Here is a 26,494-nt window from a genome sequence, read left to right on the forward strand (position 1 = left end):
TGTTGTTGGAGGGAAAAAGATGTTTAATATCTAAAGAGTAATACATTTTGATCTTTTGAATCAAGAAATCTGGCATTTCTCCATCATTCGGAAATAAATACCATGTACCATTCTGTATAGAGCAACAGGATAAATGCAGATCTTAAAAGTTTCATTAAACATTCCTCTGTAAGTTAAACCCAGACGCACACTCATGTCTAAATGTATTTAATATTTATTTTTTACTTTTAAAGTGATGCTATTTACATTTGACATTAGAAGGCAAATCTTATCAGTAGGACATCAGGGATTAAGCTGGGCAGTATTAAAGTTAGAACACTCACATGTTTGCAAATGTCTATGTTGTTAGAAAGAAAATCACTGTTGTAAAATAAATACTTATTTTTTAATTGTAAGTAATATGGAACGATCTGTAGGTAGTTCTAAAGTTCCATCAAGGGGCGCTTCCCAGGAGGTGTATTACTATTTTGTGAGTGTGGAGAGCAGAGATAGAAGTCAAGCAGTGGTGTTCCATGGGATATTCAGAAAAGTTAATAGTTCAGTTATTCCCAAGAAGACTTCTTGCTGCAGACCCGTTATTAATGGTCCCACTGCTCTTCTCTCTCGTTCACACCTTCTTCTTCTTCGGGGAATGCTGATTCATTCTGGCCTTTCATATGCTTAACCCCTGAAATTATAAAAATTATGCTCAATTTATTTCTGGCAGATTCACTGCTTTGCTGCAAGAGGTAAAGAAAATGAGTGGAACGTTTTCACTGGTGTATATGTGTTTTCTCCAAGGATCTCAACAATCTAATCTTATATAAACCTTTTAATTCACTGAGGAATAAAAACACACCCAGCCCAATTTCCATTCGAAACAGAATGTCTTTTATAGTAATTAAATTTTCTCCATTAAGAATTGCATCACTGCCTATTAAAAACCTGTTAACTAAAAATCTGCTCACAGGCTCTTACTGCTCCTCTCAGGAGCGAGGAGGTGTGTGCGTGCCATTTCTGTAACTTTCAAACAACAAAAGAATCAGAATACTGTTAGTCTTCTTTAGGAATCAAAACATACAGATTTGATTCTGAAACTTTTGTATTAAAAATTCTTCAATCACTTCCCCCAAAACCTACACAGAGGAAAACCATTGGCACACCTTTGCCTGATATATAGGCTATGTGACCTGGCCTCTCCCTACCTATCTGGCCTCATTTCCACCAGCCTTTCCTGCTTCCCTCTTTCACAGTAATTTGTGCTTTAACAATACTAACCTGCTCTTCCACATTACAGGTCACTCCAGGCTCCCTCAAGCCTCCATGTCTTTCTCATTCTATTCTCTCTGCCGAATAGCTTCTTCCTACTCACCCACCTGATAACCTCCCACTCATCCTGATAGCAGCTTGCCTCCTCTGTGAAGGCTCCCCCAGTTCCCCAAGTAGACCTAGCTAGGTCTTTCTCATATTTCCCCCTGCTCTTGGATCACTTTCTCTTGTATCAATTACTTTATAGAACAGTATTTGTTTACATATTTTTCTCATTAGAACAAACTTGCTGATGTCAGGATTATGGATGGGGTTTCACTTTGGGGTCCCAGGTACAGAGCCTGGCAAACAGTAGGTGCTCATTAATATTGATTGCATAAATGATTGATGGAATTAATGAGGTGACACTTTGGTATATGTCTTTGGCATTTCCACAATAATGTATATTCAGATTTTTTTCAAAATTAACTCAAGTTTGGAGTATAAATCATAAGGCGACTACTACAATCATTACAAAATCATCTTTCATTTCACTTGGGTCTATTCTGTTAAAACATCATATACTAGCTGACACTCTGCATATAGTGATGTGTAACATGGAAAAGTTTATAGATTTTTATATTTTAGTAAATTGGTTTATGAGATTTTTCTAAATATTACTGAAAAACATTGCAGTTAGAATTGATAAATGAAAGGAAGTCACTGCTCATGTTTACTATGAAACAAAGAAACTAAAAAAAGGAAAAAAACAGAGTGGGTTTGCATGTACTGCAGTCAGCAACCTCAGAGTGCCATTTGGCAAGGAATGACACCCCTGGACTTGGTTGATTATCTTGCAAAAATATTTGATAAGTTGTAATAATATTTATATACTGTAATTTCATCTGCAAACACAGATCACTCACAATCACCACAGAGAGAATTTTGTTGTTAACAAGTGGAACTTATTTCATCATGTTATAGATTACACAGGAGAAAAAGAGGTCTAAATGCTAAGAAGGAAAAGGAGTTCAATGAGCATCCAATCAGTCACTCTGCCGGAGTCTTACATACCTGGGTCACTAAACCTCACAACTCCACGAGATAAATACCTGGATGGTGAAATCTAGACTTCAAGAAGATAAATGATTTGTTCAACTTTACAAGGATAGTGTGGTTCTAAAAGAAGTTCTGACACATCATAGTCCCTCAATATAGACTGACTGACTGACTCACTGACTCACTGACTGACTGACTGACCGACTGACTGAGTGAATGAAGCATAAAGTTCCATTGTCAGGAGACCCCAACTCATTTTCACCTTTAGCTTTTTGGATGCTAATGTAGACTCACCTATCAATCTCTAGGATTTATTTACAGTACCTACTAATCTGGTTCAAACCATCTTGGCATTCCCTCTGAAGTATTAAAGCATAGTAATCATTCAGCCGCCTGCCACTGTTTCCTGAGCTAAAATTGTCTGCACCACCCAGGATTTGCAAAGGTTCTACTGCCTCCAGGGCTCATGCCTTTTAACCTCAAAGTAACTACAGAGTAATGCAGTTGTGTTCAGACAATTTTCCTTAAATTAGGTTTAACTTAATGCCAACATTGATTTGTCTATATGAGGGAGTCAAACATTTAAAAAAATGGTAACCAAATGTCCAACTTGTTAAACCAATAATCATCCACTTCCCATACTTGACTATAGGTCTACTCACTTATTTATTTTATAATGATAACGGCCACAAAGTTATACGAGAAAGCCTTCTTTAAAGTAAAATCACTCACTTGAGCAAACCTTGGAACGGGCTTTTCTCGGTTTTATTTGAGTGTGGCATTAACTATTGCCAGGTGAAAGATTTTGATGAGGCAGGAGTAGGTGACGTCACAGAGTTGTTCTGCCGAACCTCTCTACAGGACCACAGATTCCTTGGTTCCCAAAGCAGTTTACACTAACGTCATCTTTCCATTGGATAACGGATGGTTGATTAATTCGTGTTTTGAATTTTTCTTTTCAGCAATGTTTGTTTGGTTATAGATGCAATAAATGCTGAGATTAATGTGTGAAGTCTGTGAGAACTGTCTAATAATTTTTCTCCCCGTGCCCCTCCTCCTATCCCCAAACACACATATGCCTTGTATTTAAATTTTCTTTGAAGCCTCATTCAATATTTGAGTAATTCTGGAGGTGGAGGAAAGTAACTTGCTCTGGAGGTGTTGGTGAAATTCTCAGATTCTCCTCTTCTGCCAAATGCTAACGAACACGCAGGAAAACACCTCACCTGAACGTGAACTGATTCCCAGCATGTGGCAAAGGGCCTCCTGGAGCAAGAAAAACACAGGCAGCCCTGCACTCGGGCAGAAGGCAGAGGGATCCCCAAAATGCACAGAGGCTCTTTTCTCCGTAACAAAATGAACACACAAGAAAAGGAGCCATATATAAGACAAGGATATGTGGTATGAATACATGAAGGAGTGAAGAAAATAGAGTTTGAGGAAAAGAAAGACTGAGTAAAAGAAGGAAAGGAAAAGAAAGAAATGTTGTCCCTGCACAGAACATTATACTCGTGCTCTTCTCCATTCTGTAGATCAGGAGGTTAAATGTGAGTTGGATGAAGTTGTAAAGTGACTGAGTGAAGAATTATGAATAATTAATCCCTAAAGGGAGGCTTACATTTGGCAAACCACACATCAATATGTTTATCGGTTAATTCAGAGGGGAAAAAGGCAGGTTTATCACATTTGTAGATGACATGAAACTTGGAAGAAAAGATGACATGATGAGTGAAAAACTAGTATTCCAAAGAGCTGGAAAGATGGCCTAAGCAATTAAGGTAGAGGTCAAAGGGAGTTTTGTTTTTAGGAAGATTATTTTGGTTCTAAAAGATAGAGAATGAGGACAACCTAGATTGAGTATAGTTAGGGATTCAGGTGACCACAATTTCAACATGACCCAACAGAGTCACCTGTTTGTAGGAACAGAGCTCTTGGCAGTGTGGGTGGCATTTCTAACAGGAGAGTCAGCAGTTTAAGAGAGGAAACTTCTCTCTAACCATGTGTTGTTCAGACTTTTCTGGATTATGTTGCCCAATTCTGGATTCTGCATCTCAAGAGTTCCATCGAAGGAAGTAATTGAGATTAAAAGCAGTTTTATGAAATCTCTTCCAGAAGAATTGGATATGAAACTGCACTGTTTAGCAAAATTAAGAGAGGACAAAAGAGGCTGCCATTGAATTCCTAAAAGCCTGGAAAAAGAAATAAAATTTATCTAAGTGGCGACTGAGAGCGGCAATAGTGTCAATAGCTGACATTCATGTGGTGAGGGCAGAGTACAGATCTTCCTAGATTTACAATGGGGTTACATTCCAACAAACCCATTGAAGATATCATAAGTGGAAAATGCATTTAATACGCCTACCCTACCGGACATCATAGCTTAGCCTAGCCTACCTTAAACGTGCTCAGAACACTGATGTTAGCCTGTGGTTGGGCAAAATCATCTAACACAAAGCGTATTTTATAATAAAGTGTGGCATATCTCATGTGATTTATTGGATACCATACTGAAAGTGAAAAACAGAATGGTAGTATGGGTACAGAATGGTTGTAAGTGTACTGTATTTGTTGTTTACACTCATTACCCTGTGGCTACCTGGGAGCTGGGCTCACTGCCCCTCCTGGCATCACGAGACCATATCCTACTGCGTGTCACTAGCCCAGGAAAAGATCAAAATTCAAAATTCGAAATACGGTTTCTTCTGAATGCATATTGCTTTTGCACCATCGTAAAGGCAAAAAATCTTAAATCAAACCATTGTTAAGTCAGGGACATTTGTATGGCTCAATATAAAGAAGAAAATTTCTAAACTCTTTATGTTTGCCCAGCAATAAGCATGTGAGTGAGCTCCCCATCACTGTGTGTGTCCAAGTCAAAGCTAAATTTCCATCTCAGACGAGAAGGAACCCTGGATTGAGTAGCAGGGCAGGCTCACAAGCTCACCAACCCTGAGATGCATTCATATACAAAGGAGATCTTCTTTCCTACTGAAAATTTTGCTTTACTCTGAGTACTGTAAGTTACAAAAAAGTAATTCTAACTTTAAATGACTTAAGCGGCCCAAATCCACATTTTAAAACAATTCACATCGGGAGTAGCAAATGTAAATGGATTCTTTTTTTTTCAACCACATACTTTAGAAGTTTGAAATCATTCTAAAGTCCTCTGGGGAATTTGTGGGTGTATTTTGAGAGCCTCTGACCCTCTTGGAATTCTATTTATACTTGTTTCTGTGCCTCTTCAGTGAAGAAGGTCCATAGTTTTCAGCAGAATCTCAAAGGGGTTTCTGACTCACAAATAGTTGTGAATATGATTCCTAGTCCAATCTCTTCACTTTAAAGATGAAAGGACAATTTCAGATGGCAAAGTGACTGCTTAAATTCACACTGCAATCATAAGCTGGGCTGGGACACAAACCTCGGCCCCTAATTCCTACTGGGGGCTCTTCACCTGGGCCACCAGGACTCAATCTACCACCACTGTTATTGATCTTTTCCAAAGTTAAAACCTGAAGGAAAATGTGGTGACTCGAGATCATAAGGCTTTTTTCATTATCAAATTCTTTCAACTTATAACTGATAGATTTAGATGTAACTTTTCAGTCTTTTTTGTCATCATTGCTGTTAGTGTTTTTAATAGAGTTTGTAAGCAGGAAGATGTACAATTTAACTTTGCCCAGCAACATTCCCAGAATGGAACCAAGTTACAAATAATGTACATGTTATTAGAAAAGAAGCAATAGGAGTTAAATATAATAAAGTTCCTACTGTGTGTTGAGCAGGAGAGAGGCACAACTACAAATCAGATGGGGATGTAGGTCAGGGGTGATGGCATGCACATAAATGAAGTTATTTAATGAAGACATGTAGAATTAAAGCATTTGGAGAGTTCTGATGTGGGAAAGAAGAGCTCCAACTCAGGAGATAGTAATTTGGACAGCCGTTGACTGAGCAATACACTGGTTAGATTAAGGGAAGCAGTGAGTCTGATTTCTAAATGAGAACACTATTTGCAAAATACATTTAACAAGCCTTAGTTTTCTGAAGGCCTACTGTGTACAAAAGAGTGAGTTCAGTGGCCCTAAAAGAATGATTTTTCTAATGGTTGCTTGTATATTGATCCTTCAAATTTTATCAAAAAATCATGCTAGATATACTCAAGGACTATAATTTAAGCTATAATATGGGACATCAAGTCTCCTCAGTAAAGGCCCACCATCTCTGATTGAAAATGTGCTTTGCATTTCCCAAAATGCTTTCACATGTATTTTGTTTAATCTTTTTGTCATTCATTTATAATAAATAGCTCTACATTAATATACTGAGGGTCACAGAGATCAAGTGACATATTGATTTCATCCCAAAGCTAAACACACATCATGTCCTGAACTCATCTTAAATCTATCCCTTTCTACTTCATTTGGAGTAAATTACATATAAACAGCACAGTTGATCTCTGCTCTAATACGATGACTGTTCAGTTAATATAAACTGCAAATCAACACAGGATCATTTCACTTAACCACCCATTACTTACAGAAGCATTTCTCTGCAGAAGAATAAATGTATAATGTGCTTCTCTCTTCATCATACATGAGAATAGGGGCAGCATGTTTATATGGTATTCATATGTATTCATGAGTATTATATATTTATGTATATTTTACCTATCGTATATTTTACCAAAGCTGTTGCCCAAGAGTAAAACCTAGGTGAAAGATTTAGCAGTATATGCTGAGGAGAAGATAGGGGAGGAGGTATACTTACCTGCTATCATTAGAAGTGTGAATTCAAAGAATATCTTTGGAGAGTAATCTAGTCTCACTTACCAAAATGTAAAGTGCCCACATCTTCATCAGTAAGTCTGAGGTTGGAGCCAGGCAAGAATATGTTTTTTAATTTTGCAAGGATCCTGCTATTCAGCCTAGGGTGAGAATCACTTTGATAGACTGAGTGCTTCTTTTGCTCTCTACAGCTAAGTGCCCTTCTAATACCCCCTTTCTCTTCAAAGCTAATGCATTCCATGAACTCAGAAGTAAAGTTAAATTTTTAAGCCTACACATAATGGAGCTAAACAGTGTTGGGCAATTTCACTTAAGAAAGAGACAGAATGGCTATCTCACCTGCCGGACTTGACTGCCATTGATTGAACAAAATAGCATATCTAAAATAAAGACTGCATCAATCAACAGGAGTCCGTGGTTAGCCTTGAAAGCACTAAAAATAAAATAACAAAAGGAGAGTTGCATTTAAAGCCACAGAACAAATGATGCCTGTGTTTTTTAAGTGTGTCCACAGAAGGATGTCCTGTGCTGGCATTTTAGAAGTCTGTGTCTTCCAAGGAGAGTACCTTCCTATTGAAGCAACAATAGTCAACTATTGGCTACCGTAGCCTTGAAATGCAGCAGGGCCCTATGGTCCTTCCCCCATTTCCTCAGCTTGCCTTTTGTCTGTAGAAAAACTTTAGCCAAAGAATAAGTTTAGTCAGAGAAGTGAAAAAAATGCAGTAGTAAAGGAAAGCAGTCAAACAAGACCAAATAATAATAGTTTAGTCATCAAAGTCAAGGACCTTTAGTTTCTCCTCAAGGGCTGTAGATAATATTCTGAGCCATATCCTTTGAGCTGTCTTGTAGATACCGAAACCCCCACCAGGTGGAAGAAGTTAACTACATGATGAATCAGACTGTAGCCATGACATAAGCTGCCCTAATTCTGAGAACTGGCCTCAAAGAAATGGGAACAAACCGACCCTGGAACTGAAGACTAACTGTACTTCAAACAATCAAGATGACACTGGTCAGTCCACCGCATGGCCAATTTCAAGGTGACGGTCAGAGCTGCCTGTGCTATTTCTGCATGTAGCCCCTTCCCTCCACCTATAAAAGCTCTTTCCCACTGATTGTCAGTGGGGGGAAGTCAGCCTTATGGTATTAATTAAGCCACCTGTATCAAGAATCACTTTGAACATCACTGGTCTAAATGCATCAGAGATTGTCAGATGGTAAGATTTCTCACTCCTCAAATCTCCAGTAACCCCATACTCTCTTCACACTCAGCTGATTTTCTCAGGGCTAATTGAAGTAATCATTAATGAGTTGACAACAGCATGGCCAAATCTACCAAGATATTTGAATCAGTGCCCGTATCTCTGCCTCCTCTCATAAGCCTCACCTCTCATTTTTTCCACCCCTCTTTTTCACAATATCTCTTACCCTTTCAAAGAATTCTCCTAAAATTAAGACCTCTCTTTCTTGCGTCATCAGTTTCTTCCATTCTACTAAAATAGTCCCATAACCACAACATTTCTTCCGTTTCAAGAAACTGTCTCTTGACTCCACTCCACCTCTCGTCACTGCCCCTTCTCTCTTCTTTAGAAAACTTTAGAGCAAAACTCATTATAGTATAATAAATAGACTGCATCACGTTATAACCTCTCCTTAACATACTCCAATCAAACTTCTATGTTCATCACTCCATTAATAATTCTTGTCAAGTTTCCCCAACATACTCCATCTGGGGAAATCCAGTGGTCAGTTTCACACCATTTTAGACAAAATCATGGCAGCATTTAACATAAGTGGTCACTTCTTTTTGTTGAAACACTAATTTGACCTCAAGATGACCAAACACACCTGTTTCTCCACTTACCTTATTGACTACTGCTTCTTGGTCTTTTCAGCTAGACAGTCCTACTCATTCTCACCCTACATGCCAGCCAGTTCCAGGACCTGGTTATTGAATGTTTTCTCTATTTGTACTCACTTCCTAGGTGATCTCATCCAATACTATTGCTTTAAATATAATGTATAAATTGATGATTTCCAATTGTATATTATCAGTCCCAGTCCCTCATCTGAGTTCAGGTTCATAAAACCAACAGCCTAACTGTATTCTGACTTTTAAGTGTTTAATAGGTATCCCAAATTTAGTCTATCCAAAACATGATCTTGATTCTGTCCCCAATCTTCAAACAAAGAGAAACAAGCACCTGGCCCCTACCAACCTTCTGTTTTCCAAATCTTTTCCATCTTAGTTAACAGAATATTCTCAGGCCCAGTGTATTCTTTGCCTCCTCTTGTTCCTTTCATACTCCGCTTCCAATGCATGACCAAATTTTGAAGTCTCTACATGCAAAATTGTATCCCAAGTCTAATCAATTTTCATCAGTTCCAGCACTACCACCTTAGTCCCATCCATCACTAATCTCTACCTCGAGGACTTCAATAGCCTTCTAACTTGCTTCCCAACTTTCTCTCCTTCCACCCTACAGTTAATTCCCCAAACAATTTACAGAATAATCTTTTAAAAGATTACATTATTCCTCCGATGAAAATCTTTGATGTCTTCTCATTATCTTAAGAATGAAATTCAAATGCCTGACCATAAACTTATAGTCATTAAGATGCTTCATGATTAGGTTCTGTCTCCTTCTGAACTTATCTCCTTACAACGCTCCCTCACTTGCTTGCCTACATTGGTATTTTACATAGACCTCAAACAGCCTCAGGCCTGTCCTCCTTGCTCTCTTTACTGGATTCCTCTTCTTCTGAGGGACCCACATGTTTTTTTTCTTCACCTCAGTTGGCCAATCAGGTCTTTGCTGAGATGTCATGATTTCAGAGAAGACCACTGACCGTTCCATCTAAAACATCCCTTCTCTTTCTTTCCCTTACTTTCAGCCCACTTATGGTGATTTATCTTATTTTTTTTTCCTTCCTTTAGAGCATTAGTCATTCCCTGGTGTCATATGTCTTTATTTATGGAGTTCTGGTATGCCTCCCGCTAGAATATCAGCACCATGAAATCAGAGTCAATACTCTGTTTTGTTCGCTGACTGATAGCAGAGCCCAGAACAAAGCCTGAACATTATAGATGCTTAGTGCATTTTTTTTTTTTGCAACTCGTAACTTTTTTTTTTGATTTTTACTTTTTTTTTTTAACATCTTTATTGGGGTATAATTGCTTTACAATGGTGTGTTAGTTTCTGCTTTATAACAAAGTGAGTCAGTTGTACATATACATATGTTCCCATATCTCTTCCCTCTTGCGTCTCCCTCCCTCCCACCCTCCCTATCCCACCCCTCCAGGCGGTCACAAAGCACCGAGCCGATATCCCTGTGCCATGCGGCGGCTTCCCACTAGCTATCTACCTTACGTTTGTTAGTGTGTATATGTCCATGCCTCTCTCTCGCCCTGTCACAGCTCACCCTTCCCCCTCCCCATATCCTCAAGTCCATTCTCCAGTAGGTCTGCGCCTCTATTCCTGTCTTATCCCTAGGTTCTTCATGACATTTTTTTTTTCTTAAATTCCATATATATGTGTTAGCATACGGTATTTGTCTTTCTCTTTCTGACTTACTTCACTCTGTATGACAGACTCTAGGTCCATCCGCCTCATTACAAATGGCTCAATTTCGTTTCTTTTTATGGCTAATATTCCATTGTATATATGTGCCACATCTTCTTTATCCATTCATCCGATGATGGGCACTTAGGTTGTTTCCATCTCCAGGCTATTGTAAATAGAGCTGCAATGAACATTTTGGTACATGACTCTTTTTCAATTATGGTTTTCTCAGGGTATATGCCCAGTAGTGGGATGGCTGGGTCATATGGTAGTTCTATTTGTAGTTTTTTAAGGAACCTCCATACTGTTCTCCATAGTGGCTGAACCAGTTCACATTCCCACCAGCAGTGCAAGAGTGTTCCCTTTTCTCCACACCCTCTCCAGCATTTATTGTTTCTAGATTTTTTGATGATGGCCATTCTGACAGGTGTGAGATGATATCTCATTGTAGTTTTGATTTGCATTTCTCTAATGATTAATGATGTTGAGCATTCTTTCATGTGTTTGTTGGCAGTCTGTATATCTTCTTTGGAGAAATGTTTATTTAGGTTTTCTGCCCATTTTTGGATTGGGTTGTTTGTTTTTTTGTTATTGAGCTGCATGTGCTGCTTGTAAATTTTGGAGATTAATCCTTTGTCAGTTGCTTCATTTGCAAATATTTTCTACCATTCTGAGGGTTGTCTTTTGGTCTTGTTTATGGTTTCCTTTGCTGTGCAAAAGCTTTGAAGTTTCATTAGGTCCCATTTGTTTATTTTTGTTTTTATTTCCATTTCTCTAGGAGGTGGGTCAAAAAGGATCTTGCTGTGATTTATGTCATAGAGTGTTCTGCCTATGTTTTCCTCTAAGAGTTTGATAGTTTCTGGACTAACATTTAGGTCTTTCATCCATTTTGAGCTTATTTTAGTGTATGGTGTTAGGGAGTGATGCTTAGTGCATTTTAAGTAAAGAAATGACTAACTTCAATCTCACTTTCTTTAAAAATATTCCCTATTCAACATACAAAGACTTTTCAACATAGCCAAATTTTTTTTCAGATAAATGAACTTCTGCTCAATCCCTTTAAGTCACATCTCCTATAATAAATAGAAAAGGTAGATTATTTTTGGCCTGGAGCTAGTTTGTTCTTCTCAGTCTCCTATAGTATTTTAGATTACCACTCTAGACTCACTTAACAATTATGATTCTGAAACTCCACCTAGTCCAAGAAAATAGGCAGTAAATCTTAAAGATGGAAAGGAGAAATTGTACTTTCTCCAGTATATAATGTTCTGATCACCAAACACAGTTAATTAATCCCATTGGGTACATGGCTTTCACAATATAAGTAATGTAAATGGATTTGATTAAGTATGTTGGTCTCCTCAGTGATTCTCCTGTAACTTAAAATTTTCTTTTATGGGAAAGTATTAATCCTGATGAGTTGATAGTTACATGCAGTCTCAAAATCAGCTCAGTTCTCTCCTATCCTGAGGCTGTTTCCCTCCCCTTTTCTCTGCGGAGGGCCTCAGCTCAGTTTGTTTCTCATTACACAGCTTGCTGGCCCTGGCTGCCAGGAAGCTTCTGAATGACGAGATTGTTCTGTTTTATCCTCCGCCTGACCCAAGGACTTGCAGTTCACACGCTGAGCTTTGCAACTCTTGCTCTGACTCTGCTTTTTTTGCTCAGATTTACCATTGTTCTCATAGGCATTCTTGTGCACAGGCAGTTTTACTCTCTGACCATCCCTTTAAATAATAGCAATTCATTGTATCACCATGGGGCTCGCTGACCTACTTTCTTCTTTGATTTGCTGCCCTACAGTTGGTCTGTTTTACTTGTCTCCCACGTGTAAAATCACAGTCTCTCTTCATTTTACATAGATCTTTAACAAACTCTCCTTGGATGAGCTGATACCACTTCTTTTATTTCTTTTTATTTCTTTTCAAATTTTGATTTTATTAAGAATACTTGATGCAAAGGAGCAATTATATACTCAAATTCTATAGTGAGTAGCCATTTTATATTTACATGAAGAAGGAATAATAGTAGTAACATTTTTGCTTAAAATGGTAATTTTCTGTTATTTCTGCCCTATAATATTTAAATGTAATAATTAGGAAAAATATGTGTTTACTTACCTAATTTACTCAGTTTCTCAACACATGAGTATCAGTTACCTGCGAAAATTTTTTCAATACCAAAATTAGAACACTCCAACACCGCTCAGACATTATAAATTAATTGCCCTGAAACCACGGCTTTTGAATTTCCAAATTCTTCTCTTGAAAGCAAAAACAATCTTACTTTCAGTATACATACATTGCATTCAATTTACAATCACCTTTGTCTTAGAAAAATTCTAAAATTATTAATAAAAATTAATGTAAGCTTTTTCAAAAACCCTTGTTGAATTTCATTGTTTCAGAGGCAAAATTCTCTTAAAGTATGTTTATGGCTTAGCACACCCAAAATTATTTGAAAGTTTTTCAGTTTGTTCCCTTAACTTACTGTGTATCTAGTCTGTTTACCTTTTCTTAGATATTTATTTCATTTCTTCCTCAAATAATAGACACTACTCTGAGGGAAAAAAAAAAATATATATATATATATATAAATATATAATATAAATAAAATAAATATATATATAAAACTGAGAGTAACCATCAGATTTTTAGAGATAAAATGAAATTATTGAGAATGAACACTGTTATTTCTGGCTTGATACACTGTCTAGAAACAGTCTCCAATTTGCTAACACAAGGTAGCTGGGCCTCTCAGAGAAGATACCAGAAGGGCCATTTGGCTAGGGCCTCTTATGCAAAACTGGCCATGATTTAGACTTTTGATATTATCTCCAAATGTTCGTATAGACAATAACAGATATATTTATTGACATATTTATTGACAAGTTTATTGACAATAGTTTTTTAAAGTACCACTCATAAAACTTCACACATACATCTGATTACTGGACCGTACTACCTGGATCATACCATGACTTATTCTTTTTTTATAAATATTATAATTATGAATAGTTCAGTTATATCATATTGTAAATTTTGTTGTCAAATGAAAATATTGACAATTCCATCATTTTTGCAATCCTGTTTTGGCATCTCTTCATTTGTTAATATAGGGAACCTCAAGAAAGGAGCATGACCAGACCCCTTTATCCTCCAGAAGGCTATAGTAAAGGAGCCATATAAACCAATGGACATGGAAGAAGAATAGCCTGTACCCCTGTTCTAATCCCTTCTAGTCTCCTCCCCACAAACTATATTAGCCTAGAGACCTAGATTGAGAAAAGAGCTTTTTCTCAATCATAGAAGCATGACCTTTCAGGGTCGAAAGAACTTTAAAAAGCAGTCTTGAGTTCAAAGGACAGTCCAACTGCCTCTTAACATATATACATACACACACACATACACACACACACACACACACACACACACACACACTGCTACCACCACCACCATCCTATTAAGATGTGAACCAAGGCCTGTTTTCTGAAGTCCCACAGCGAAGAGCAATCATTCAATCCAGAACACAGTTCTTCGGACTTTATTCTGTATTCTCTGCCTTGTGCCACACCAGACACAAGAAGTGACAAAAATGCTGGTGCCTGGGAGTCCCAGGGGACTTCCCTTCCCACCTTCTCTTACCCAACCACAACCTGGCTGCCTGATGTCCATGGAAAACCACTAAGAGGTAAAATGTCTTCCATGGTATGTGGAAGCTGGACACTCTAGGAAGATTCTGTAATGGAGGTTTTGTGAGATTGAAATGGACAGTTAGTATAATAATTTAGGCAATATCGTAGACTGTGTTTCTATAAATTGGCCTGAAAAAAAAAAAAGGCATTGATTCTATGTATTCTCAGTTCCAAATCCCCTTACAAATCAAGTTCTGAGCACAATCCTTTTTTATAATTGGAGGCTGCAATGTTCTGGAAATTCACCAACAGTACTACCAGAATATAATTAGAAGTGGGTGGAATCAGAGGTATAATTTTCTAAGTTTCTAAGAAAGATTTACTTCTCAACAAGTAACATTCCTTGATTTGTTCTTTATAATGAGTGTCTACTGTTTAGTCCTTTTCTCTACTCTCCCCTGCTTATGGGGAATGACTGTTCTCCCCACTCACTTTCCTTCAGGAACCACTCTTCTCCCCACTCCAAACACAAGGTACAAATCAGCAGTGCCTGTTTCGTATATTATCTTGTCCTCTGGCCACTGTGCCAAAGCCAGGGGTATCTGACCCACGCTGGGTTAAGTATAATCCTTCCCCCATGATCTTACTGTCAGAAACCAAGTCATTATAAGAGAGTTTTAATTTATGGATGGTGTACTATGTTAAACTTGTTTGCTCTTGATGGCCAGGTTTCCTACCTAAGGAGATAGCTGGTCTGCAGTGGACCATAGGGAGGATGAAATTGACAGGTAAAATAAAGGAAATGGAAGAGATGGCCGACTTCGATTCTCTTTGTTTCCTGAGGCTCAGATTCCTTTCCTTTCTTTCCTAGTAGTTTGTTTTCCCTTAATAGCATAAAGTAACCAAGTAATCTTTCAACAAATTTCCCTTCTGCCTAAGCTAATTCGATTTGATTTTGACATGTGAAACCCAAAGTGTCCCAAATAGTCTATTCTCTCTTTCTTATGGCTTCCCTGTGATCTCCTTCTGGGATGGAAGACAGAAAAGGAAAATGAAAGGCAACTGGGGTATTCCTTCTCCCCCCCATTACCTCCATCTTTGAATGCAACTTATGATGAGCTGAGAACCAGACAAAAATGGAAAATATTCCGATATGTCTCAGGAGTGACCTTCAAGTTAAATCTAAACCTTACACTAATGATTGGAACTAAAGTAATAAAAAACATTTAGGACATCTTTTACAAAGACAGTAATTGTCTCCCCACAGGCAAGGCATCTTTTGAAGAATGAATATCAGACTTTCAGGGTCAGGGGTCAAAATCATCACAAACTGGTTTCATGCTTGTTTGGTTCCTGAGGCAATAATTTTATTACTACAAAGCCTTGAGCATTCCTGGTCAGTGCTCATTGTATGGATCTGTAAATAACAGATGACAGAATTTGAGTGATTATAAAAGAAGTATTTGCCCAGAATTGACACAACCTACGTTTTAGAATGCTTAAAATTTGTCAGTTTTCTCAGAGTAGACACTTACTTCAGTGAATTGTGGAGAAGACATGCCAGATACTGACACACATGATATCATAACACATTAAAAGCAATCTCCTGAAGATTCAAGGAAAACATAGCAAAGAAAATCTTTTAAAAATCCCCCCAAAATTAGCTCTTGAGCTCCTCCTCATCATTATTTCATTTGGTTTTTGAAATACAAGTAAACAGAATCTATAATTCTTGATACCATTTATTTTGTTGTTTTTGTTCATCTATATTTTCCCACTCACCTAATTGATCCTTGTACTATGATCATAGTTAATTTTAGATAAAAGTGAGGTTCAGTTTAAGCATGACTTACCCCAACCTCTTTGTGGGGCATCCAATCTGTCTTGGACTGGAGGATTACTTTGGAAGTTTCATCCTCTTTCCTTCCTTTGCACCTTTATCCTATATTACCAATATTTATAATTAACACTATCTAAACTACAGTGGGGCTCCCTTCTGTTGCCCCTATTATTCTCCTGATTCTAATTCTATCGTCATGTATAATAATAGTAATAACATATTATTACAGCACTTTTCAATTTTTCAGGGCAAAAAGTATATATATCATTCTATTCTCAACATTACACTGTAACATGGAATGGGCTACTGCTCTTATTCCCATTTCACAGCTAGAAAGTTGTGTCTGCCAATAATTAAATGAGTTTCCCACATGGGCTTGGCAAGTCAATATCAGAACCCAAAATTCCTGAATTTGACTCTACAGTTGACCCTTGAACAACACGGAGGTTTAGGGCACCAACCCCCATCCCCACCCCCAGCACACACACACACACACACACACACACAGAGTCAAAAACCCACATATAGCTTTACAGTCAGCCCTCTATATTTGCAAATTCTGCACCTGCGGATTCAACCAACCACAGATTGTGTAGCACACTAGTGAAAATGAGCAGGGCCCTATAGGGACCTGCCAAGCATAAAAGCCTTTCCATGTCCCCCATTTCTTGTTTGTAAGCAAAGGCTTTCAGCCTCCTAGACCTTCCCTGAGTCCCAAAGGTCAGACTCAAACAGTTACTAATTAGGAAAGTGAGGGAATGCAGAAAGAAACAACAGTGCAGCCATGAAGCCTGATCCTGGTTCCTCCTAGGGGGATGTGCAGATCAATTTGATACATATCTCTGAGTTCTTCTACAGGAAGTAAGACCCCCACCCAGGTGGTGGATGGTAACTTCAGGCTGAGCAAAGAATGTGGACCCCAGGCCGGTTGGAACCAGAAGGCTGATGGTTGAGATTTCTGGAACACCACACTGTTACCTCACCACAAGCCAATCAGAGGAAAGTCACACACCCTGCAGACCTCCCTCCAAATCTTGCCTATAAAAACCTCTTCACTGAAACCCATCCGGGAGTTCAGGTCTTTTGAGCACGAGCCATCCTGCTCTCCTTGCATGGCCCTGCAATAAATAATCCTTTCTCCACTCCAAGTGCCGGCGTTTTGGTTTGTTTGGCCTCACCGTGTGTCAGGCACACAAACTTGGGCTTGACAACAGTAGTACGTATTTACTGAAAAAAAATCCATGTGTAAGTGGAACTAAGCAGTTCAAACCTATGTTGTTCAATGGTCAACTGTAGTTCTTTTCCCACTATGACATCCAATTTCTCATTCCTGTTGGGCCAAGATCTCATTCTTCTAGTCACAATGTATTCCTAATTGAAGATTTACCTCCATTGCAGTATAATATGATAAACATTTTAACAATTTTTTTTTCCTGAAGAATATGACTTCTTTTCTCATAGTTTAAAGAAAGTTTCAAGTGATGGCAATTTTAATCCAGGTGTCAAGAAAGACAATAATAGATGGAGATGATTCAGAAAATCAGGACTTTATATTTCTCCTTACATCATAATATTTAGACAGCTGCTTGTTCTCCGCCTATTTGTAGAGCTGATGCTACTTAGGGATAAGGCAGATATTTTTCCACGACTGTACTAATTTCAAATATTCTGAAGTACTTTTTCCATAAATTATGGAAATGTCCTACTCCTCCTGAACTACTTCCTGCACCAATATTACTGCAAAATTGCAAATGAACTTAGTCCTGATTTTTTTTTTTTCCTAGAAAATGTAATCGCCAAAAGAATGTAGAAAGACAGATTATATCTGTTGAAGAGTCAATTACTGAATCAAATTTTTCAGTTTTTTTTTTTAACAAAGTTATTTTAGGGCACTTATTAGGATAGCCCAATTATTTTTAGATATTTGTTCTTAGGTTAATACTGTGTACACAAATAAGTGTAGATTGGTGTGTGTTGAGACAGAACAGCTTGTACCTTTTTTGCTACATACCAAATATCATCATAAGAAGCCACAACCATCATACTTGAAGAAAACCCAAACTTAATGAGCATTGTTTTTTCTATTTCTTATACTTATGAAGTCTCCAAATTAAGAAGAGCTTGTGTTCCACAAACATGCTTGTAAGGTGTTCAGAACTCAATCTATTTTTCTATAAAGACATGTAAAATGTGGGGAATTTTGTTTTATTTTTCAAGACTGCTGACATACAAATCTTCCAGAGGACGTACATTTGCTGTTTTGGTAAACATTCATTCATTCAGTGGATGCTGGGCTTTGGGACCTGTGCCATCACTGGCACCAAGGATTCAGAAAAAAAAAAAAAAAAGGTAGGTTATTATGCATGTGAAAGAAAAGAAACACGTTTGCTTTTGGAAGAGAAGGGATGGAATCCACAGGAGCTGGGCAGCATCTGAGGGAAGGGAGAGAAGAGAGGACATCTGCTGGATCACAGGAGAGGCAGGAAGGACCTGGAAGACCTGAAAGAAGAGAGATCGCTCACGAAGATTTTAAGAGGGTTTACTTTGGAGTATCTGATATTAAACCCTCCTCTTATTTTATCTTATGAAATTGTTGGTAAATTCTACATTGCTGTTTACATCTGTGTGCAATAAATATACTCCAAGAAGCAGGAAGAGAAAAATGGGAAGAACATAGTTCAGGTTTCATGACAGTTATTCAGGGAAGCCGTCAGTGCCTATTTAACCCATAAAGATACAGAAATGCAGAAGCAACGGTTCCATTTTTTTTTAATTAAGAAGTTGAATATTTTATTATTAAACTTTATTTTCCTGCAAGGCTATTGCTTCAGTGTATAAAAATATCACCAGCAAACACAGTATATTGTAAAATTAAGACAGTGTTGTTCTTTATCTGACACTGTACAACTAACAAAAACTTCTCCACTGCCAGTTATTTCTAATGGGAAGATCATTAGGTATTTTGACCCAAATCCAGGGATGGCTGTAAGCAAGTTACAGTATTATATAAGGCTTAAGATAACAATGTTATCTTTGAATTACATAATTTTTATAACTAGTTTTACCACAGTTTCAGGAATTCTGAATATTATAACTGGAGCCTATCCTAAAAATCATAGGGTGCTGTGAAAAAGATGCATAGTGTTTACATGAAGTCATTAGGAAATTAAGGGGTATTTTTTTCAGGTAACGTGGCAAGCAGTTCCTTTTGCTATAAGCTGCTTTTTAAAAATCTCTCCACCACTAACAAGACAACTATGCTAGATTAAGTTGTTTCAAACTAGTTTATTTAGGGGTTCCATCTTCACTCCTCATTTTATGTATCTCTCATATGCATCTTCACACATCTAGTACTGAAAGGTTAGTGAGTGTCATCTTGATCAGCCAACCATCTTCATAACGAGATACGCTGACAAGCCCTGGATTTTCTCCTAGAACTGCATTCATTTCAGTTACTTCTGCTGAGAGAGGAGACTAGCGTTCACTAGCAGCTTTCGCACTTTCCAAAGCACCAAATGAGTATGTTCAATTTTGTCCCAGCTTCACGCAAACTACAGTAAACAACAGCTCCAAAGCTTCCTGTGCAAAATTGCCAACCCCCACACTATTCCAACAGCGTTTTCTGTTGTTATCCATTCAAGGGCGTCTGTTAATTTACGCTCGGAGAACGGAGGTGGGCCGGTGCGCAGCGCCTGCAAGGCGTCCACCAGCCGCCCACCCTCAGCCTCCAGGAACCTGGGCGGACACTGCAACCCCGGCAGCCTCTGACGCCAGCGCAGAGACGCTGCGCAGGCGCATAGAATTCAGACCTCGGGCTACGCACTCCGTGCCTCGGTGTGCGCAGCACCACGTGCCGCGTGCGCCATGTTCGCCTTGTTCGCCATATTCGACTTGTTCTCCGGGTTGCGGAGCGTCCTTTTAAGGGCCAGATCAACACTGGCCTTGTTTCTGAGACCAAATACATTTCAAGTTACAATGGGAGTGCCAGAAACAATTTCTTCAAATCCCGTCAGTTCCATGGAAAGAATTAAGGAGTAAACCAGTCACTCATAGCCCCACAGTAAGCCAACTTTTAATTTACTTGTCAATTCACTCAAAATTGGTTTAAGGTATGGAGAGGGGAAGGGAGGAGAGGATTCTCAGTATTTGTTCTATGTATGAGTGATTGATTCCTAATATGTTTCTTATGTGCTTTAAAACACGTCATGGAGTATGTGGTGTGTGTACATGTACAGGAATGAATATGTGTTAATTTTATCGACCCTTAGGGTTTATTAGTATTTCAGGTACACTAATCAGGACTAATACTACAGGGAGTGAGTTAGCATTTCAAGGACACTAATGGAAAACTTACATAAGAAGAGCACCGTTTGTAACTCCGATCAATACCAGAAAGTTTTACATTAGCATATAATATGTTAGAAACAGTTTTTCTTCAGGGAAATAAGAGGTGTTCAAGATACGTCTACTGGCTAGATACACTGAATGGATACATTCATTGCATTTGCATGAACAGGGTTTAAGAATCTAGTAAACCTCATAGTGTACACTCTTCAAAGTGGAATGTAATTTCGGAATTCCAGTCTGTTCTGTGTGCGGTCTTTGTCACTTGATTCTGACTAGAAGTTTAAATTAACCCTGCCCCTAGAAAATTGTCCCCTTTGCCCTGAGTAAACCTTTCATGTAAGTCGCTTGTTGGCGATCTTAAAAGGACAGAGGGCTGAGTTGCATTGAGATTTCAGAGCAACTTGTATGGGTCTGACGGAGGGGGCTGCTTGTTGACAAATATTTGTATGTGTGACAGAATTAGACGCCAGCCATGCTGATTATCTGAAGGAAAGAAATTGCGCTAAAGGAAACTGAAAATATAAAGGCATAGAGTCTGGAGGGAGCTTGATATATTTAAGAAAAAGGAAGAGGGCCATTGAGGACAGAAAGTAGGAGTGCATTTAAAGCCAGGTGGAGAGTTGTGAAGGGAGTTCAGTGGATTGGAGCAGCCAGGTCATATAGGATCTAATTAGCCATGGTGAGGAGTTTAATCTGTTTCTAAGGATAAAAGAAAACCCCATTGGAACACAAATTACCTGTTAGTTGAATACTATCAATGTCATGGATTGCAAGCACATTTGCCTAAAAGGCCAGGAGAGATGAAGCAGCCATACTATACAAAATATTAGCTCAAGTTCAATAATAAATGGAAACTGACAACAGATTTAGGGGTTAAGGATACCATAGTGAATGGTGAGGACTTTGGCAAATGAAGATCACGTGCTTTATCTTGTGAACCTATGTCCTGGGTGGTGGTGGTGAAGGGACAGCCTCAAATCAGATCCAGGTGATTGTTGTCATGCTGAAATATGAGTCAGGTATTGCCACATCCTCCAGCTTTCCAAGACAAGCAGTACATCTGAATTGCTGCATTAAATCTAATGTTTAAACGATGGTAACTAATTAAAAAGAAAAATAAATCAGTATGTGGGATAGACAAATCATGAACTTAAATGGGGCTCTCGGACTACCATAAATAATCTCTGATCTATATAGTGAATGTTTACCTTTCAGTATATATGAAATCTCTCTTGAGCTTACTTTCCTTATAAATTACAGCTTAATTATTCCTACTTTGCAGAAAAAGGAATAAAATCTTTCAAGCTAACCCCAGCAAAATTTAATTTCTACACTCCAACATCTTTTCATTTAGCAAGTATTTGTTGAGTGCCCACCATGTTGTAGGTATTGAAATATATGAATGAACAAAAGATAAAGATCTCTGCCCCTGTGAACTTTATAGTCCTGGGAGGACACTTAGATTTAAAGGATAAGTGGGAATAGCAGGAAATGAAGAGGTCACAAAGGAGACTGAGGTGGAGAGGTGAAGAAGACAAATGGTAAAGGTAACAAAAAGTGAATTATATAGTATTATGAAGGTCTCGATGCTGTGGAGAAGAGAGAAATAGAGCAGGATGGGGGTGGGGGTTGGGAGTGCTGATGGTCTTGGAAGGATTTCCACACACATCTCCAATTCCAGAATTCTTAGAATCTGCCTCTGCTCTCATATCTAGAACTTCATTTTATCCTTTCTCAAGTGCCTTCTTCCCCTCAGTTTATAAATGTCCTCAAATGTAGTCAAGTATCTTCTATCCTAAAAATAAACAAACAAATAAAAAACTCCTTTAACCATGCATATTCTTCTTGCTTGTATCTCATCCTTTAAGAAAGGAGCTGTCTAAACTGCTGGTCCCACTTTCTCACATCCTGTTCACTCAACAACCTACTCTGATATGACTTCCACTCCAGTCTCTGTACCAAAACTGTTTATAGATGACCTTTGATTGGCCTCATCCAAACACCGACTTGGTGTTTCTTAAGCTTTAATCTTATTTCATCGTTCCTCAGTCTTTGCCATTGTTAAATATTTACTCTTTCTTGAGGATTCAACTTCTCTTGGCTTCTGAGAGATTCTACCAGTGACCTCCCTGCTGCATTTAATTTAATTACTCCTCCTTCTGTCTCCTTCGTGTTTTATTTTTCTGCATTTACTACCTTCTTCTTAAATGTTAGCATTCCCGCAAGGTAATTATTACTTCTTTAAGGCTAGGAAGTCCTTCACTAACACAGGCATCAGAACCTCAACATATCCAAAACTATACACTCATTTATTCTCTTTTAATCTTGGTTAACTGGTCTTGGTTAACTGCTTTCAGTATTTGTTTCTGCAAAAAGAAGGTAAAACTTTTGGATCATTTCATCTGCCCTGGGAAACATGTTGCTTATTTTTATTTTCAAATTTTAAAGTTTTTATTTTTTAAAATGATGGTTTATATTCTCATGTAACTGTGAAGATTACATGTGTGAATAGAGAATTTGGGTATAAAAAATTAAACACGTGTTATGAGAAACTTATTAGTTATCATCCATCTGAAAGCATTTGACTTTCAAAATCTGGCATATTGCCTACATTTATTCTTCAAGAGATTAAGTTTATATTGTCATTTCTGGAAGATTGCATCTGGAATGTCTTTATCAATTCATCCTAGACTATCATTTTAAATAAGATTCAGTTTAAATATTAAGCACAGCATTTAAAGAAACTGAGCTTATCTAATCATCAGAGGTTAGGGCAGAAAAAAATTATCATCTGGTTTTCATCTGTTATAAATAGCAAATGTCACCCAATTTACTACTTGTGTAAAGTTGAGAAAGACATCCTTCACCAGTTCACTCCCTGCAGCCTTATTTTCAGAAAGTATATTCAACTACATAGCTTCATCACAGATGCACATACACACACACACACAAATTTATAGTTCAAGAGTACTGTTTAACAGTACATTGACATAACATCAGGTGAGAAAATGAACTTTGGCTTTGATTCTGAACTGCTACCCAATCAGAATTAGCATTTATATGTATATAAAATATTATTGGATGGGTTTGTTAGGTCTCCGTAGACAAGAATATCCAAACAAAACGTACATACTATGCACATATACTAAAGGAAAATGAATCCATTTCATCTTGAGAGACTAAATATTTATACTTGAAATGTTTTGCTTTTGGTCAGGTGTTGAAATGAAAACCAAATTCAAATGTATAATTTATAAATATGAGTATTAAGAGAGAATATACTATAAGCATGTAAAATGGAATATAAATATAAATTGTTTAAAAATACATGTGCTCTTGGAAGATAATGCTGCTGCATTATCTTCCAATGAAACAGGAGATTTATTTACCTAGAAAATAACATTATTTATTATAGATTTATTTACCTAGAAAATAACATTATTCAATCTAAATTTTAGATATGTACTATTTTTCATTTTACTGGTAACAAAGCATATAATTAAGAATACTGCCAAATTAATCAGCAATATAGTGATGATTATTGTGATTAAAGGAGATTGCCATCTGGTTATGTTTGAGTACTTTTTTTATACTTTAAATAGTACTTGCTTTGTGCTGTGTAATGAAAATGAGACTTTATAGAAATATCTATACCTGCTTGCATTTTATAAAAAGGCAAAAAAACTACAATGTGAGACAAAAATACACAATTCCACAAACAATTATGATTGTGGAAGAAATACATGAAACATTTATCTCAAAACTGGCAGATTTTTGAAGTTCCTGAAAAAGGGCTAGCTTTTCCAACTTGGAAATACACACTGCCTAGCAAATGTTCATGCTTATGCTTGGAACAATTTGAGACACCAAAAGACTTATAGTGTTGGTAGCTGGGCCAGTTAAAACTGCAAGTGAGAATTAATGCCTTCCTTTTACTATCCTTTCTAAGCTACTGCTGAGTGGGCATGGTCTTGAAGGATTTGGCTTTCTATCTACCTACAACTTTAAACAAGAATTTACTACTGATAGACCTTTCCGTGGTAGTATTTAGTTGTTCTTGTGTTGCGATAATGTAAACAGCTGGGACCTATTTCAGAATTGTCTGGCTCCAGCTGGACATGCCTTTAAAAAAGAAAAAACCCTTTTGTTTAGAGCTGGGTTTTCACTGTAATCACAGAATTTAGTTTACAAAACCAAGACATAAATGGTGTTCCTGCACGGAGCTGGTTTGACTTGGTTGTCTAGAGAGAAGAAACTCCAACTGCTTGTTCTTTCCTTTCCTCTAGCATTTGAGATTGTCTCACTCTATTGAAAAGGCCTAGAGGTCTAGTTCCTAGTGGGATTTTGTTAAGTAGTGTAAGTGAATTTAAATAAGAGATGTTGTGTGCACCAAACAATGATTCTGACTCATTTAGGTCAAGCGTGTTTATCCCATTCTTGCTACTAGAAACTCTATTAGTGAAATTTTTTGTCTTAGTCTTGATTACGTTAAACCAAACATGTAGAGCTAAGGAAAGAACACATTACTGAGGAGCAGAGACAAAGAAATAATCCGTGTAGTTGAAATATCCACAAAACTCTTCAGGGCAAGAGGAATCAAGTGATAAGAAAACTGCCAAACGCTGAGTCAGCCTTGCCTGATTGTCAGTCTCTGTGTAGTCATGGGAAATCACTTGTTCCTTGGTTAGAGCCTCACTCTGTGTCCCTGTCACCGTGACTGCTACCCATGAACTCTGATGACCAAGCAGGCAGAAAACACCACCACCACGGGGCTGCTATGGATGAATATCAGTAACCCTCCTCCAAACTTCGTCAAACTGGTTTCCAGTTTAGAAGTCTATTGAAACTTATGTATGTGGACTAGAAAATTTGTATTGAGTCCATGTTCAGTCCCCTCAATATATGAATCCCAAAACATGTGTGAAGTATCTGTTTTTAATAGTCTAAAGCATGTTAGAATCTACTGATAGTAAAATCCCTGAGTAGAAAGTGGGAGGTTGTTGATACCACTTTACTTGTTATCCCAGTAAAGCACACGGAGTAAATGTTCAAGGCAGTTGCCTAAGAGATCTATCTGTAAAGTTTTAAATCTTCTGTGCAGTGTCAGTTTACAATCAGAGAATGCATGTTGATTTTTAAAGTTTCAAAATAAAAGTTAGGGGGAAACCTGCACAAAGTTAAAGACAGTTGTCTTTTTTTTTTTTTTTTTTTTTGTGGTACGCGGGCCTCTTACCGTCGCGGCCTCTCCCGTTGCGGAGCACAGGCTCCGGACGTGCAGGCTCAGCGGCCATGGCTCACGGGCCCAGCCGCTCCGCGGCACCTGGGATCCTCCCGGACCGGGGCACAAACCCGCATCCCCTGCATCGGCAGGTGGACTCTCAACCGCTGCGTCACCAGGGAAGCCCTGGACCAGGTCATTTTAATGGCGAAGTTTGCAGCAGCAGGTGATTGCCATCGCTCCATTTCCTACTCTATGGTTTCCCTATGGGAGCTCACTAAATAGTACCTTTGTGTAGCTTATAAATTGTAAGTATTTCTAATTTTGAGCAGCAAAGAAAAATATCCACTATTGTAAACTGTGGACGTGTGACCAAAGATTGTGCCATGATTGATAAATCCACTTCTCATTCTCATTCATTCATTCAGCAAGTGCTCATGTAGTATGCTAAGTGCTAAATAGTCTGCTAGGCTCTGGGGATCCAGTACTGACCAACATAGACATGATCACTGTTTCATGACGTTTATAGTTATTGAGTTCATTAATTAACTCAATAGATATTTCTTCAGTGCTGCTGTATGCCAGACATTCTTCTGTAATGGAATATGCAAGTAAACAAAAAAGAAAAAAATCCTGACCTTGGGGAGCTTCTTCTTAGTGGGAAAATCCAGATAATAAGCACCAAACATGATAAATAAGTAAGTGATAAAATACTCTAGGAAGATAAAAGTATCATGTGGCAGTATAGAGGAGGGGAAGGGAGCAGGAGTTCAGTCTGAGTGGTGGTAATTTAAATACAGTGGTCCACTTAAGAAGCTGACACAT

At 38.0% G+C, this 26,494-nt stretch overlaps 1 protein-coding gene across 2 annotated transcripts in view; it reads right to left on the reverse strand.

Annotated features, from left to right (window-relative positions):
• Window positions 1-143: 143 nt before the first annotated feature.
• Window positions 144-26,494, reverse strand: part of PPP1R1C (protein phosphatase 1 regulatory inhibitor subunit 1C) — a 128,580-nt gene continuing 102,229 nt past the window's right edge. The window contains exon 5 of one of the 2 annotated variants that reach the window (XM_032636551.1): window positions 144-667. In XM_032636551.1, coding sequence (XP_032492442.1) covers window positions 579-667 — 89 coding nt within the window. In that variant the 3' untranslated portion in view covers window positions 144-578. The remainder of the gene's footprint in view (window positions 668-26,494) is intronic. The other variant, XM_032636550.1, reaches the window with a different exon arrangement.

Source organism: Phocoena sinus, chromosome 7, assembly GCF_008692025.1.
Source record: "Phocoena sinus isolate mPhoSin1 chromosome 7, mPhoSin1.pri, whole genome shotgun sequence".
Classification (NCBI taxonomy): domain Eukaryota; kingdom Metazoa; phylum Chordata; class Mammalia; order Artiodactyla; family Phocoenidae; genus Phocoena; species Phocoena sinus.